Here is a 12,500-nt window from a genome sequence, read left to right on the forward strand (position 1 = left end):
ATAATAATAATAATAATAATAATATTATTATTATTATTATTATTATTATTATTATTATTATATTTTTCAATAGATAAAGAGACTCCTTACCTGCAATATGAACAGTACAAGGGACAGGCCTAACTGCTGGGCGGAAGCTAAACAGCCCTACACGCCCGATCCCCATCCAACTAGCGACATCTTCAGCATTTGCAAGAGCAGTAGAAAGCCCCACCAAACGCATGCAAAAGCCCCGTTGGCTTCGCACAAAACGCATGCGGCTCACAATAGCTTCAAGGACAGGGCCTGTGCATGCATGCAAAGAGAATACGATAAGGATAGCGATAAGGAGACACCTTAAAAAGATAAAAATCAATTAGATAAAAACAAAGAAGCAAGGAGACACTTGCATAAGACAAAGAAATAAATAATATGCAAAGGAAGGGGTGAGGAGACAATTTATAATAAAACAAAATATAACAAAAGGAGAAGAAGAAGAAGAGAGAGGATAAAATAGAGTAAAAATAGAGACACAACAAAGAAGGGCCTAGATACAACATAAAAGCCAACAGACAAGCATTAAGAAGAAACAAAAAACTAAAAGATAATCAAAGAAGGAGACAGAGTAAATCTTGAAACAAAGAAGCGCTAAAAGGAGACAGAGAGACAATAAGCACCTCTTTCTTGTCCTAGAAGATGAATCTCGTCAATAATAAGAAGCCCCACAGCAGAGACAAAGGCCCTCGTTCTCCACTGTCTCGACAGCCCATCCCACTTCTCAGGTGTACAGATAAAGAGATCTGCTTTGTTAGGGTCTATGTCTTCTTCATCATTGTCTGCTGTTAGCTGCGCAACGCGTAGGCCTAGACGTCCCCCTAGTCTTTGTCGCCAATCACTAAGACGTTCTGCTGCAAGAGCCTTTAAAGGAGCAATATAAACAATTTTATGTTTAGGAGTATTTCTTATGCTGCGCAATATAGCAAGCTCAGCAACTATTGTCTTGCCGCTACCCGTAGGGGCCCCCAGCAGCACATTATAATCTGTATGATAACAAACATGAAAGACCTGAGATTGAATAGGATTGAAGAAAGAAAAGGAGAAGAGACTTTCGAAGCGAGGCTCTGCAAGGGCGCTTACGGGCACCGGGTGTATATTCAGCAGAGGCGTTGCTGCTGCAGCAGCAGATATATCAGAAGAGAATATCTGTGTAGCTGAGAAGGGACAGCTCGAGGAGACACCTACCCATCTATCACTAACTACATCTACAACAAATTGCGTCTGTGAAGCAGGATCATGCAAGGGGACAGCAAAGACGAGTTGCTGCTGCTGCCTCTGGTGCTGCCGCTGCAGCAGCACTGTCTCCTGATGCAGCAGCAACCCGCTGTCTGCCTCAGACAGCCAGACATGAAAAGGCTCTCCTCTCCCATGTACAGCTTCATTAAAGATGAAAGAATCAGCAAAGGAGACAGCAACGGAGACACGTAAGATATGAGCGGTTACTGCATGCACACGCACTTCTGTCTCTACAAGAGGTACATAGCGCAGAGCCCTATAAACATCTTCTCCATCTGCTTTGCTGCTGCATATCTGCTGCAGCTCTTTAAGAGACAGAGACATTAGCCTCTCCTGCGTGAATCTCAGCTTCTCTATCTTTGCTACTGCCTGCGGCCGCACCAACACGCGCTGTCTCCCCCTCTGCCCACGCTGCTGCTGCTGCTGCTGCTGCTGCTGCTCGTGCTGCAGGGGGTCTTGATGGTGGAATGAACGTCTCTTTTGAGGATCTGCGGAGAAGCAATTAGGGTTAATGAAGTGTCTCAAGACGCATGCATCAGCCCAGAAGCCTCTCTCAACAGCCTTTGCCCATTCTAAGAGTTTTGCTGCTTCTTCTGTTCTTCCTATGATATCTGTAAGTGCTGCAGTAAGCAGCGCTCTCGCCAGTCTCCCCGCATTTGCATAAATATAATTAGCATCTGTAATCAGCGAAGAAGCCTGTAGAGACACTTGAGAGAGTAAAGCCTGCAGCAATGTGGAGACTTTGCAAGGAATACTGTCGTTGTCTCCTTTAAAGGCGACTCTGCATGCAGAGCTCTGTCGCAGGTCACTATAAACATCTTCTCCATCTGCTTTGCTGCTGCATATCTGCTGCAGCTCTTTAAGAGACAGAGACATTAGCCTCTCCTGCGTGAATCTCAGCTTCTCTATCTTTGCTACTGCCTGCGGCCGCACCAACACGCGCTGTCTCCCCCTCTGCCCACGCTGCTGCTGCTGCTGCTGCTGCTGCTGCTCGTGCTGCAGGGGGTCTTGATGGTGGAATGAACGTCTCTTTTGAGGATCTGCGGAGAAGCAATTAGGGTTAATGAAGTGTCTCAAGACGCATGCATCAGCCCAGAAGCCTCTCTCAACAGCCTTTGCCCATTCTAAGAGTTTTGCTGCTTCTTCTGTTCTTCCTATGATATCTGTAAGTGCTGCAGTAAGCAGCGCTCTCGCCAGTCTCCCCGCATTTGCATAAATATAATTAGCATCTGTAATCAGCGAAGAAGCCTGTAGAGACACTTGAGAGAGTAAAGCCTGCAGCAATGTGGAGACTTTGCAAGGAATACTGTCGTTGTCTCCTTTAAAGGCGACTCTGCATGCAGAGCTCTGTCGCAGGTCATCTAGTTCTTTTGTCTCTTCCTTTCGTACGCGCAATCCGCTGAAATCCCTTGCCTCACCTAATAGCTTAAAGAAGCATGCATTAGTTAAAGGCGAGGCTTCTAAGCCACGCGAGAAAGTCTCTGCTGTCTCGTAATCAATATAAAACTTTGCTGCTATACGTCCTAAATCTGTAGAGTCTAGGCGGCCAGTCCTGCTGTGGTAGCGCAGCAGTTTGCTGCTGTTAAGCCGAGCAGCAGCAGCACGAGCAAGGGCAAGCCGCTGCTGCAGCAAAGAAGGGTCTTCTTCAAGAGCAGCACGTGACACCCCATATGCCTCCGGATGAGATTGCATGCGAACAAATAGAAAAGAATATTGAAGCCACTCTGCTGCATCTTTAATTGAAGAGACAGTCCCCAATGCAACTTCTGCATTAAGAGCATTCGGAAGATCTTCTAGAAGCCTCGACTGTACAGGCAGTGCTGCAGACAGCAGACGAATATACTTGCTTGTCATCGAATAATCTGTTATAAGTACTCCTTCTCCGATAGAATCATACTGAGGGCGTCCTGCACGCCCAAATATCTGTGCAATATCTAAAAAGCCTAATTCCTTCTCGCCGCCTTCTTGAGGAGAATAAATCTGAGTACCTTTAATAACAACGCAGCGAGCAGGAAGATTAATGCCCCAGGCTAAGGTGGATGTACAGCAGAGAACCTTAATAACCCCACAAGTAAATAAACGACAACATAAATTTCTGTCTCCTCTCAACATCCCTGCATGATGTACACCAAAACCCTTTTCAACAAGACAGCGAAACTCTTTATACCGGCAGCTGCGCTGTAGCTGCTGCAACAGCTGCTGCTGTGCTGATGTGGGGCGTGCTGCTGCTGCAGAAAATAAAGATGCAACACCCTGAGCTGCTGCTAAATCCGCAAGAGATGTTGCTGTCTCTACTGTCCCTTGTCTTGAGTGTACGAACACCATTGCTTGGTGCCCCCGCTGCACAGCAGATAAAACTGCAGCAAATGCTGCAGCATCCATTGCTTGCAGCTTCTTATTCCTGTCGGTCTGCTTCACTCCTATAAATGTCTGCTCCAGAGGCACAGGCCGACACTCAGCCCCAAAATAAAATGCATGCGAAGGCAAAACACGCAAAAATGATGCCACTTCCAGCCTGAAGCAACAGCAGCAGCAGCAGCAGCAGCAACAAATGCAGAAAATGCAGAAAATGCAGCAGCACCAAAGCAGCAACAGCCAATGCAGCACAACAGCAGCAGCAGCAACAAAAAAAAGGCAGCAGCAACAACCAAAAGCAGCAGCAGCAGAAAAGATTAAAGACAAAGACGAAGACAAACAAAAGAATAAAGACAAAGACAAGAATAAAGACAAAGACAAAGACAAACAAAAGATTAAAGACGAAGACGAAGACAAAGACAAAGACAAACAAAAGAATGAAGACAAACAAAAGAATAAAGACAAAGACAAGAACAAAGAGAAAGAGAAAGAAAACAGATATGAGTGCCTCACCAATTAGGAAGTGTTGCTGAGAGGCCGACGAGCCGCGTTCTGTTCTGAGTTCTTTCGGAGTGTCTGAGCAGCCTCGCGACAAGTGCTTCTAAGACGGGGCCCCGTTGCTCGTTAAGGAGGTGTATCTCATCAATAATAAAACATTTAATTATATCAAGAAGGCTGCTGTCTCCTTCACCAGAGACAGATAATACATTACGAGTTAATATATCAAGCTTCTCAGGAACAGCTACAAATATATGCACTTCTTCTATCTCCTTTCTCTCTAAGACTATGTCAGCTGATACTTCTTTTATACGTACACCTAGAGGGCCTAAAGCACGCTGGAACTTCTCTGTTATCTCCGCAGCAAGAGACTTCAACGGAGCTATATATACAGCCTTAAAGTGCTTCCCACAAGGAGGGTGCCAGTCTACCCCACTGCTGCTGCTGCTGCTGCTGCTGCTGCTGCTGGTGCTGCTGGTGCTGCTGCTGCTGGGGTGTGTCTTTGCTGCGCCTCCTTTGAGGTGTCTGTGCTCGTTAAGTTGCTGCAGCAGCGCTAATAAGGCAATATTTGTCTTCCCTGCTCCCGTCGGTGCACAAACAAGAAAAGATGAAGAAGATAAAAATGCAACGGGGTAAACGACGCTCTGCCGAGCGTTCAGTGTACGTACACCTGAAAATGCAACCTGTGCAAACTCAGGAAGCGAAGAAATTGATATCAAAGAACTCTCGTCAACCTAAAACAGCAAAACAGACACACATAAAATACTCCTGCTGCTCTTGCTGCTGCTGTTGTTGTTGTTGCTGCTGGTGTTGCTGCTGCTGCAGCTGGTGCTGCTGCTGGTGTTGCTGGTGTTGGTGTTGCTGCTGCTGCTACAGGTGGTGCTGCTGGTGTTGTTGCTGCTGCGAGAGCCAACGGCAATGCTGCAGCAGCAGCGAAGGAACCCTAAACACTAAACCCTAAACCCTAAACCCTAACCTCGAAAAGGGCAGCAACGCCAGCAGGCCGCAGAACCACCAACAGCAGCAACAACAGCAGCAATAGCAGCAATAGCAGCAACAGCAGCAATAGCGGCCCCATCCCCAACAGCAGCAGCAGCACGAGCAGCAGCAGCAGGAGACGCCTACAGGAGCAGGTTTAGCAGGAGGTATATACACTTCAAACGTAGCAGCAGAATCCTTAACCCGGGCCCCCTCAGGGAGACACCCGCGGATTGCGCGGCGAGGAGACAGCAGACAGGCATCATCAAATGCTTCACTCGCTGCGCAGCAACACCCAAACCCTAAACCCTAAACCCTAATGAATAGACCCTAAACCCTAAACCCTAACCGGCAAGCGGGCACGGCATCTGACTCCCCCTAAACCCGCAAGCGCTCAGCACATAATATGCACATACACCCCAATCCTCAGCAGCAGCCTGCTGCTGGTGGTGCTGCTGCAGCAGCACCAATACCAGGCGCAGCAGCAGCAGCAGGAGCAGCAGCACCAACAGCAGAAGCACGTGGAACAGCAGCAGTGGAAGCTAGTAGAACAACAACAGCAACGGCAGCAGCAGCAACAGGAGAAACAGCAGCAGCAGCAGACGCAACAGCAGCAGCAGCAGCAGACGCAACAGCAGCAGCAAGAGCGGCAAATTGCGTACAAGACTTAGGGGGTTTCGGGGGTTTGAGGTAGCCAGCATCCGCGAGGGCCCCCAAGAGGCCGCGGGGGCCCCCGGGGGCCCCACTGCCTTTCCGACCTTTATTAGAAGCAAACTTAACCTGAAGCAGCAGCAGCAGCAGCAGCAGCAGACGCAACAGCACAAGCATCAGCAGCAGAGTGCCACGACGAGCCAGCAACAGCAGCAGCAGAAACAGCAGCAGCAGAAGCTGCAGAAGCATGCGGCAGCTGAAAAGCATGGGTAACTAACTATTGCAGCAGCAATAGACTTTCTGCAGCAGCAGCAAGTGGACGCACCGAAGCTCCAATTAGAGTCGGACCCCTTCTTTGCTGCTGCTGTTGCTGCTGTTTCTGCTGCTGGGTGTCAGCAGCAGCCTGAAGCCTTGCTGCTGCATCTATTAGTGCTGCTGCTCTTGCAGCGATCCGGTGTACGTCTGCTACGCAGGAGGGGCCGAGCAGCTGCAGCAAGCTCTCGGATACTGCTGCTTCTGCTGCTGCTTCTGCTGGTCCACCTGCTGCTGCTGCTGCCGCTGCTGCTGCGCTCTCGTGTGCAGCAGCAACAGTGCCCAGCACCGCAGCCATGAGCTCTACAGAGACAAAAATATTAAAGGAGACAAACAACAGAAGGAGACAGATGAGAAGCGACTGCAAAGACAAACGGAGACCCTCAGCAGCAGCAGCAGCAGCAGCAGACCAGGAGACAAAAACGAGAAAGAGACAACGACAGTCTAGGGGCAGGAGACAAAAGCAAAGACAAGAGGAGACACAGGTGGAGACAGCAGAAGAGACAGAAGAAATAATAAGAGGCATGCAGAGACAGCAAAAGACACAAGGAGACAAAAGGAGACAGAAGAAGAGACAGCAAAAGAAGCAAAGAAAGACGAGACAAATCAGAGACAAACCTGCTGCATCTCGGCACACAGGGATCAGCTCTTCAGGAACATCCTGCTGCTGCTCCTGCTGCTGCTGCTGCTGCTGCTGCAGCTTCGCCTGGGCAGCAGGCCCCCCAGCAATCTCCCAACAGAGGCGATGCAGCCACGGCAAGGCCTCCTCTTCCTGCTGCTGCTGCTGCAGCTGCTGCTGCATTCCCCACTTAGGCAAACTGACCCCTGAAGCAGCAGCAGCAGTCTCCGCTGCTGCAGCGCGAGGCCTGCCCTCGCTGGCTGGAGGCAGCGTGCGGCAAGGTGTAGAGACGCTCTTAGGTGCTGCAGGAGACAGCAGCAGCAGCAGCAACACAACCCGCAGCAACAGTTGCAACAGAAACAGACGAACGCCGCTGCAGGCATCCCTTCTACGTCTAGCAGCAGCAGCAGCAGCATCAGCAGCATCAGCAGCAGCTGCAGCGGTGTTGCCTAGACGCTGTCTCCTTAAAGTATGTTTGTTTTGTGTCTCTTTTTGTCTCTACTGTGTCTCCTGCTGCTGTTCTTCCCTACCTGCAGAGGGCCTGCTGCTGCTGCTGCTGCGCTGCAGCAGCTGAGCGAGGCTTTGGTGCAGTTCTGCAGCAGCTGTCTGTGCAGCAGCATGCGGTGTCTCCTCAGCTTCTGAATGTCCCCTTAACAATGCCTCAAGGCCCTTTGGGTTGGAGACAATTGAAGAAGCAGCAATGATATCTGCTGCTGCTGCAGCAGACAAAGAAGCAGCAAGGGGAGGCCTAGGCGAGCAGCAAACCCCTGCTGCAGCTGCCGCTTCCTCCTCCACCTGCTGCTGCTCCACCTGCTGCTGCAGCAGCCCCTGCTGTTGCTGCTGCTGCTGCTGCAGACGCCAAGCAGGGAATAGCTGCACATCTGCTGCAGCAAGCCGCCTCACGCAGCATATGAGTCGGGTTGCTTCTATGGGCCCTAGAGCCGGCAGCAGCTCCCCAACTGTCTCCATTGCTGCTGCTGCTTCTGCTGCTGTGTCTCCGTCTGCTGCTGTTGCTGCTGCTGCTGCTGCTGTCTGAGGGTCTGGGGGACAGGGGGGGGCCCTTCCCCCTGCAGTAAGCAGATCGTACAGCAAAGCAGAGGAGACACCTACTTCATGTGTCTCCTCAAGGCCCTCAGCAACGCTGCAGCAAAAGCCTCTAAAGAGCAGCAGCACAGGGTCTGGGGGGCCCCCCTGCTGCTGCTGCTGCTGCTGCTGCTGCTGCTGCTGCTGCTGCGGGCCCTCATGGGGGCCCCCCCAGAACGGCGGAGGTGTCAGGGTCTCCAGGGCCTTCTCTGCTGCTGCTGCTGCTGCTGCAGAGCCGCAGTATGCAGCTAAGCAGCAACTTGCATGCGCACAGCAGCAAAGGGTCTCTACATTCTTTACCCCCTCAGACAGCAGACTCACCAGCCCTGTCTGCTGCAGCAGAGACACCTGCTGCAGTGCTGCTGCTGCTGTCTCCTTCCGAAAGCGCCAGGGCCCCACAGACAACGAGTCACTACATGAATCACTATCGGGCCCTGTTGCTGCTGCTGCTCCTGCTGTCCTGCTGCTGCTGCTGCTGCTGCTGCTGCTGCTGTTGTTGCTGCTGCCCCCGTAGTCGCCACTGCTAAGGATCCAGCTGCTCGAACTGCTGCTGCTGCTGCTGCTGCTTTTGTGGGGGCTACTACTACTGCTGCTGCTGCTCTCATAGCACCTGGCGCTACTGCTGCTGCCGCTGCTGCCGCTGCTGCTGCCGCTGCTGCTGCTGCTGCTGCTGCTGCTGCTGCTGCTGTTAGTCACGGTGGGAAGAGGGAGCAGCCTAAATGGATCGCCACGTTGGCCGAGCAGTTGCTGCTGCTGCTGTTGCTGCTGCTGTTGCTGCTGCTGTTGCTGCTGCAGCTGGCGAGCAGCAGCAGGGTCAAGTGTCTGCAGCAGCCGCCAGCGCACACCGCCTCCCAGAGGCAGCGGAGTTGGAGACTCCATGGGGCCCCTAAACCCTAAACCCTAAACCCTAAACCCTAGGGGCCCCAGGGGCCCCACGTAGGGTACAGCTTGCTGTTATACCGGCGCCCTGCTGCAACGTGAAACAGTTTGCAAACAACACTGAACCCTAAATCCTAAACCCTAAACCCTAAACCCTAAACCCTAGGACATCATAAGCGCATCAAATTCAGCACCTGTTGCTAACAAGATACACAACTATGCTGCAGTTTGAGGAGGGGCCCCCAGGTATCTCAGGGGCCCCTGGGGCCCCCGTGAACACTCCTCGCCGAAGCTGAACTAAACCCTAAACCCTAAACCCTAAACCCTAAACTCTAGTTTCTAATTTCTAAACCCTAAATTCTAAACCCTAAATTAAGCATTAACTAATAAAAGTTGCCGGTAACGAGTAACCGGAGGGTCTGCTCTACCTTCCAGCTAAACCCTAAACACTAAACCCTAAACCCTAAACCCTAGACCCTGAACACTAAACCCTAAACCCTAGATCCTAGAGCCTAAACCCTAAACTATATGCCCTCTGCACAGAAGGCCCAACTCTTCGTTCTAAACCCTAAACCCTCGTTATTAACGCAGAGCGACAACCATGGGGGCCCCTCAGCAGCGAACATGAGGGGCCTAGAGCAGCAACCATGAAGGGCCCCCAGCAGCAAACATGAGGGGCCCCCAGCAGCAAACATGAGGGGCCCCCAGCAGCAAACAGAAGGGCCCTTCTGGTGCGGAGTCTGCTGAAGGCAGATGCGTAAAGTGCTGCTGTGCTTGCTCTGTCTCCTCTGTCTCCTTTCTGTCTCCTTCCTGTCTCCTTTCTGTCTCTTCTCTGCCCCCGGTCTCCAACTGTCCCCCCTCTCTGTCTGTTTGTGTCTCCTCTGAGTGTCTCTAACTCTCTGACTCTATCTCTTCTTCTCTCTCTCTCTCTCTGTCTCTCTCTCTCTCTCTCTCTCTCTCTCTCTCTCTCTCTCTCTCTCTCTCTCTCTCTCTCTCTCTCTACTCTCTCTGTCTCTCTGTCTCTCTCTCTCTACATATATATATGTATATATATGTATATATATGTATACATATTTATATATCCTGGGGTCTCTTTCTTTTCTTTTGTCTCCTCTTCTCTTCTTCTCTATGGAGACAACAGTCCCCTTTAAACTCCTATAACTAATGTGGGGCCCCCTTCGAGGTGAAGGGCCCCCACATCACTTCTATCTGTTCGGGGGCCCCTGCACTGCATGCAGGCTTATTAGGGGCCCCCTTTAGGCACATCAGGGGCCCCCCGTAGGGTGAGTAGGGGCCCCCTTTAGGCACATTAGGGGCCCCCTGTAGGGTCGTTAAGGGCCCCCTTTCAGGGGTGCCTCATTAGGGGTCCCATGAACTCATGGAGACCCCTCTAAGAAGGCACATCAGGGGGCCCTCACTGGAGGGGCCCCCATTAGGGGCCCCCACTGGAGGGGCCCCCATTAGGGGCCCCCACTGGAGGGCCCCTCGTTAGGGGCCCCCCCTACGGGGGCCCTTATTAGGGGGCCCCTATGAAGGGGCCCCCATGAGAAAGGAAATGACTAGAGGAAGATTGTTTGTTTAGGCTTTAGTTTTTGTTTGCTTCTTGCTGCAGGGCTGTGCTGCAGCTGCTTGCCGTGCAAATAGAAGACAGAGCCATCCAGCAGCAGCAGCAGCAGCACGCAGCAGCTCTTAATCACCCGGCGAAGGACACCGTCAGCACCCAGCAGCAGCAAACACTGCAGCAGCAGCAGCAAATGCAGCAGCAGCAGCAACAACAAACAATCCACAAGCAGCAAAGCAACCCACAGAGCAATAATAAAAAATACAGCTGCAGACGCAGCAACAACAGCAGCACCAACCAGTGCAGCAGCAGCAGCAACCAAAACACCCAACTCGGCAGCAGCAGCACCAGCAGCAGCAAGCACTGCATCAGCAGCAAACACTACAGAAGCAGCAACAAAGAATGCAGCAACGGCAGCAGCAGAGAGCTTCACCAAGCAGCAACAGGAGGAACAGCAGGAGCAGCAGCAGCAGCAGCAGCAGCAAACAGCCAGCACCGTATGCAGCTACCACCTCTCACCGCCCCCCATTCCCCATTCGCTAAACCCTAAACCCTAAACCCTAAACCCTCACCTGCTGCGTATCCAGCACTACAAGACCTGCAATTCCGCATAAAGAAGGGCAGCTGCTGCGGTGTACAGACACCCAAGCCCCGTGCAAATCCATTTGTGCTGCTACACCGCATCTGCTGAAGGCAGATAACTTGGGGGGCCCCTGGGGGCCCCCAGGGGCCCCACCCCCCTTCTGTTTCCTGCTCTTGCTTCCGCTGCTGCTGCTGCTGCTGCTGCTGTTGCTGCTGCTGTTGCTGCCGCATGCTGCTGCTGACGCCTCTACGCCGCAAACCGATAAGGCATACTGCTGCCACAACTGAAACAAAGGCAGCAAATCTTGAAGCCCCAAGCCATTGTGCTGCTGCTGCTGCTGTTGCTGCTGCTGCTGCTTGCGGCGGTTGCTGCTGCTGCTGTAGCCGAACTCTGCTGCAACATCAAAGAGGCCGAGGCGTTTCGCTTGGGTACGGGAGAGCTTTAACTTGTGCTTCTGCTGCTTTTGCTGCTTCTGCTGCTGCTGCTGCTGCTGCTGCTGCTGTTGCCGCTTTTGCTGCTGCTTCCTGCTGTCATCCAGCCTCAGCGCGCGGGGCCCCAGCTTATCCGCAACGAGCTCAGCAGCAGGCACTCGCAGAGGGCACGCCTGCAGCAGCAGCAGCAGCAGCAGAAGCAGCAACAGCAGAAGCAGCAGCAGCAACAGGAGCATAAAGCATCAGCACAATCAAAACTGGAGGAGATCAGCAGCAGCGGGAGAAACTGCAGTTAAACCTGTTGTTGTTGCTGCTGCTGCTGTTGCTGCACTTGCTGCTGCTGCTATAAATGAATCTCTCACCTCCAGCAAGCTCTGTACGATCTGCAGATCTGTTCGGTGCTGCAGCGCGTGCTGCTGCTGCTGCTGCGGCGAGAAGAGCTGTCTGTACAGGTGGTGGGTCTCTAACGCCACAGGAAGGGTCGGCAGAAGCTGCTGCTGCTGCTGCTGCTGTTGCTGCTGCTGCTGCTGCTCTTCTGGCGGAACCTTCCGCTTCGCCGGCAGCAGCGGGCTGACGGTGTTGCGAGGAAACATCTTGCGCGTTGCTGCTGCTGCTGCTGTTGTGGCTGCTGCTGTGGCTGCTGCCGTGGCTGCGGCTGCTGTTGTATCTGCTGCTGCTGCTGACGTTGATGTTGCAGCAACTTTCAATATATTGACGGCGGCACGATGGCCCCTGGGGGGCCCCCAAGGCGGGGACGCGTTCCTGCAGCAGTGCTGCTGCTGCAGCTGCAGCAGCAGCACTAGCAGCAAAAAAAGGTGCTGAAAACAATTAATTTCAACTTGCAAAGACAAGATACAAAGAACCCAGAAGCTCGGAGAAGACCAACCGCCGCTGCAGCCCGCAGCCGCAACAGCAGCAGCAGCAGCAGCAGCAAGAGCAGCACAGCAGCAGCAGCAGCAGCAGCAGCAGCCGTGGGCCGCCTTGACTAACGCCAATACTGCAGCAGCAGCAACAGCTGTCTCAACGTATAATTTGTATTTTGTTCGTTTACTTCATTTCTTTTTTTTCTAGAAGAGCAGCTGCTGCTGCAGCAAACAATAGCGCTCATGCAGGAGCAGCAGCAGCAGCAGCAGCAGCAGCAGACCGTGAGGCCCTGTGTGTTCTGCAGCAGACCAGATATAAAGGAAGCAGACCTAAGGCCGTACACCACAACATAATTAGCTGATCCTAGCCTTGTCATTCCGGAAGCAGCAAGGGCCAGCAGCAGCAGCAGCAGCA

General features: G+C 52.5%; 2 protein-coding genes across 2 annotated transcripts in view; one reads left to right on the forward strand and one right to left on the reverse strand.

Moving 5' to 3' along the window:
- The window catches only part of EAH_00038820 (activating signal cointegrator 1 complex subunit 3, putative), a gene marked incomplete at both ends in the record, with an annotated part of 21,030 nt that extends 9,215 nt beyond the window's left edge, over positions 1 to 11,815 (reverse strand). The window contains 14 exons of the mRNA XM_013395426.1: positions 91 to 285; positions 657 to 825; positions 1,222 to 3,260; positions 3,402 to 3,612; positions 4,443 to 4,859; positions 5,251 to 5,384; positions 5,766 to 5,883; positions 6,080 to 6,369; positions 6,685 to 6,987; positions 7,216 to 8,654; positions 8,860 to 8,939; positions 10,345 to 10,383; positions 10,781 to 11,395; positions 11,585 to 11,815. Of these exons, the coding sequence (XP_013250880.1) occupies positions 91 to 285; positions 657 to 825; positions 1,222 to 3,260; positions 3,402 to 3,612; positions 4,443 to 4,859; positions 5,251 to 5,384; positions 5,766 to 5,883; positions 6,080 to 6,369; positions 6,685 to 6,987; positions 7,216 to 8,654; positions 8,860 to 8,939; positions 10,345 to 10,383; positions 10,781 to 11,395; positions 11,585 to 11,815 (6,280 nt within the window). The remainder of the gene's footprint in view (positions 1 to 90; positions 286 to 656; positions 826 to 1,221; positions 3,261 to 3,401; positions 3,613 to 4,442; positions 4,860 to 5,250; positions 5,385 to 5,765; positions 5,884 to 6,079; positions 6,370 to 6,684; positions 6,988 to 7,215; positions 8,655 to 8,859; positions 8,940 to 10,344; positions 10,384 to 10,780; positions 11,396 to 11,584) is intronic.
- Positions 11,816 to 12,328: 513 nt separating this feature from the next.
- EAH_00038830 (hypothetical protein) overlaps positions 12,329 to 12,500 on the forward strand; it is a gene marked incomplete at both ends in the record, with an annotated part of 5,475 nt that continues 5,303 nt past the window's right edge. The window contains one exon of the mRNA XM_013395427.1: positions 12,329 to 12,423. Within this exon, the coding sequence (XP_013250881.1) occupies positions 12,329 to 12,423 (95 nt within the window). The remainder of the gene's footprint in view (positions 12,424 to 12,500) is intronic.

The sequence above is a fragment of the Eimeria acervulina genome, genomic scaffold (assembly GCF_000499425.1).
Source record: "Eimeria acervulina Houghton genomic scaffold, Eah_scaff447, whole genome shotgun sequence".
NCBI classification, from domain to species: domain Eukaryota; phylum Apicomplexa; class Conoidasida; order Eucoccidiorida; family Eimeriidae; genus Eimeria; species Eimeria acervulina.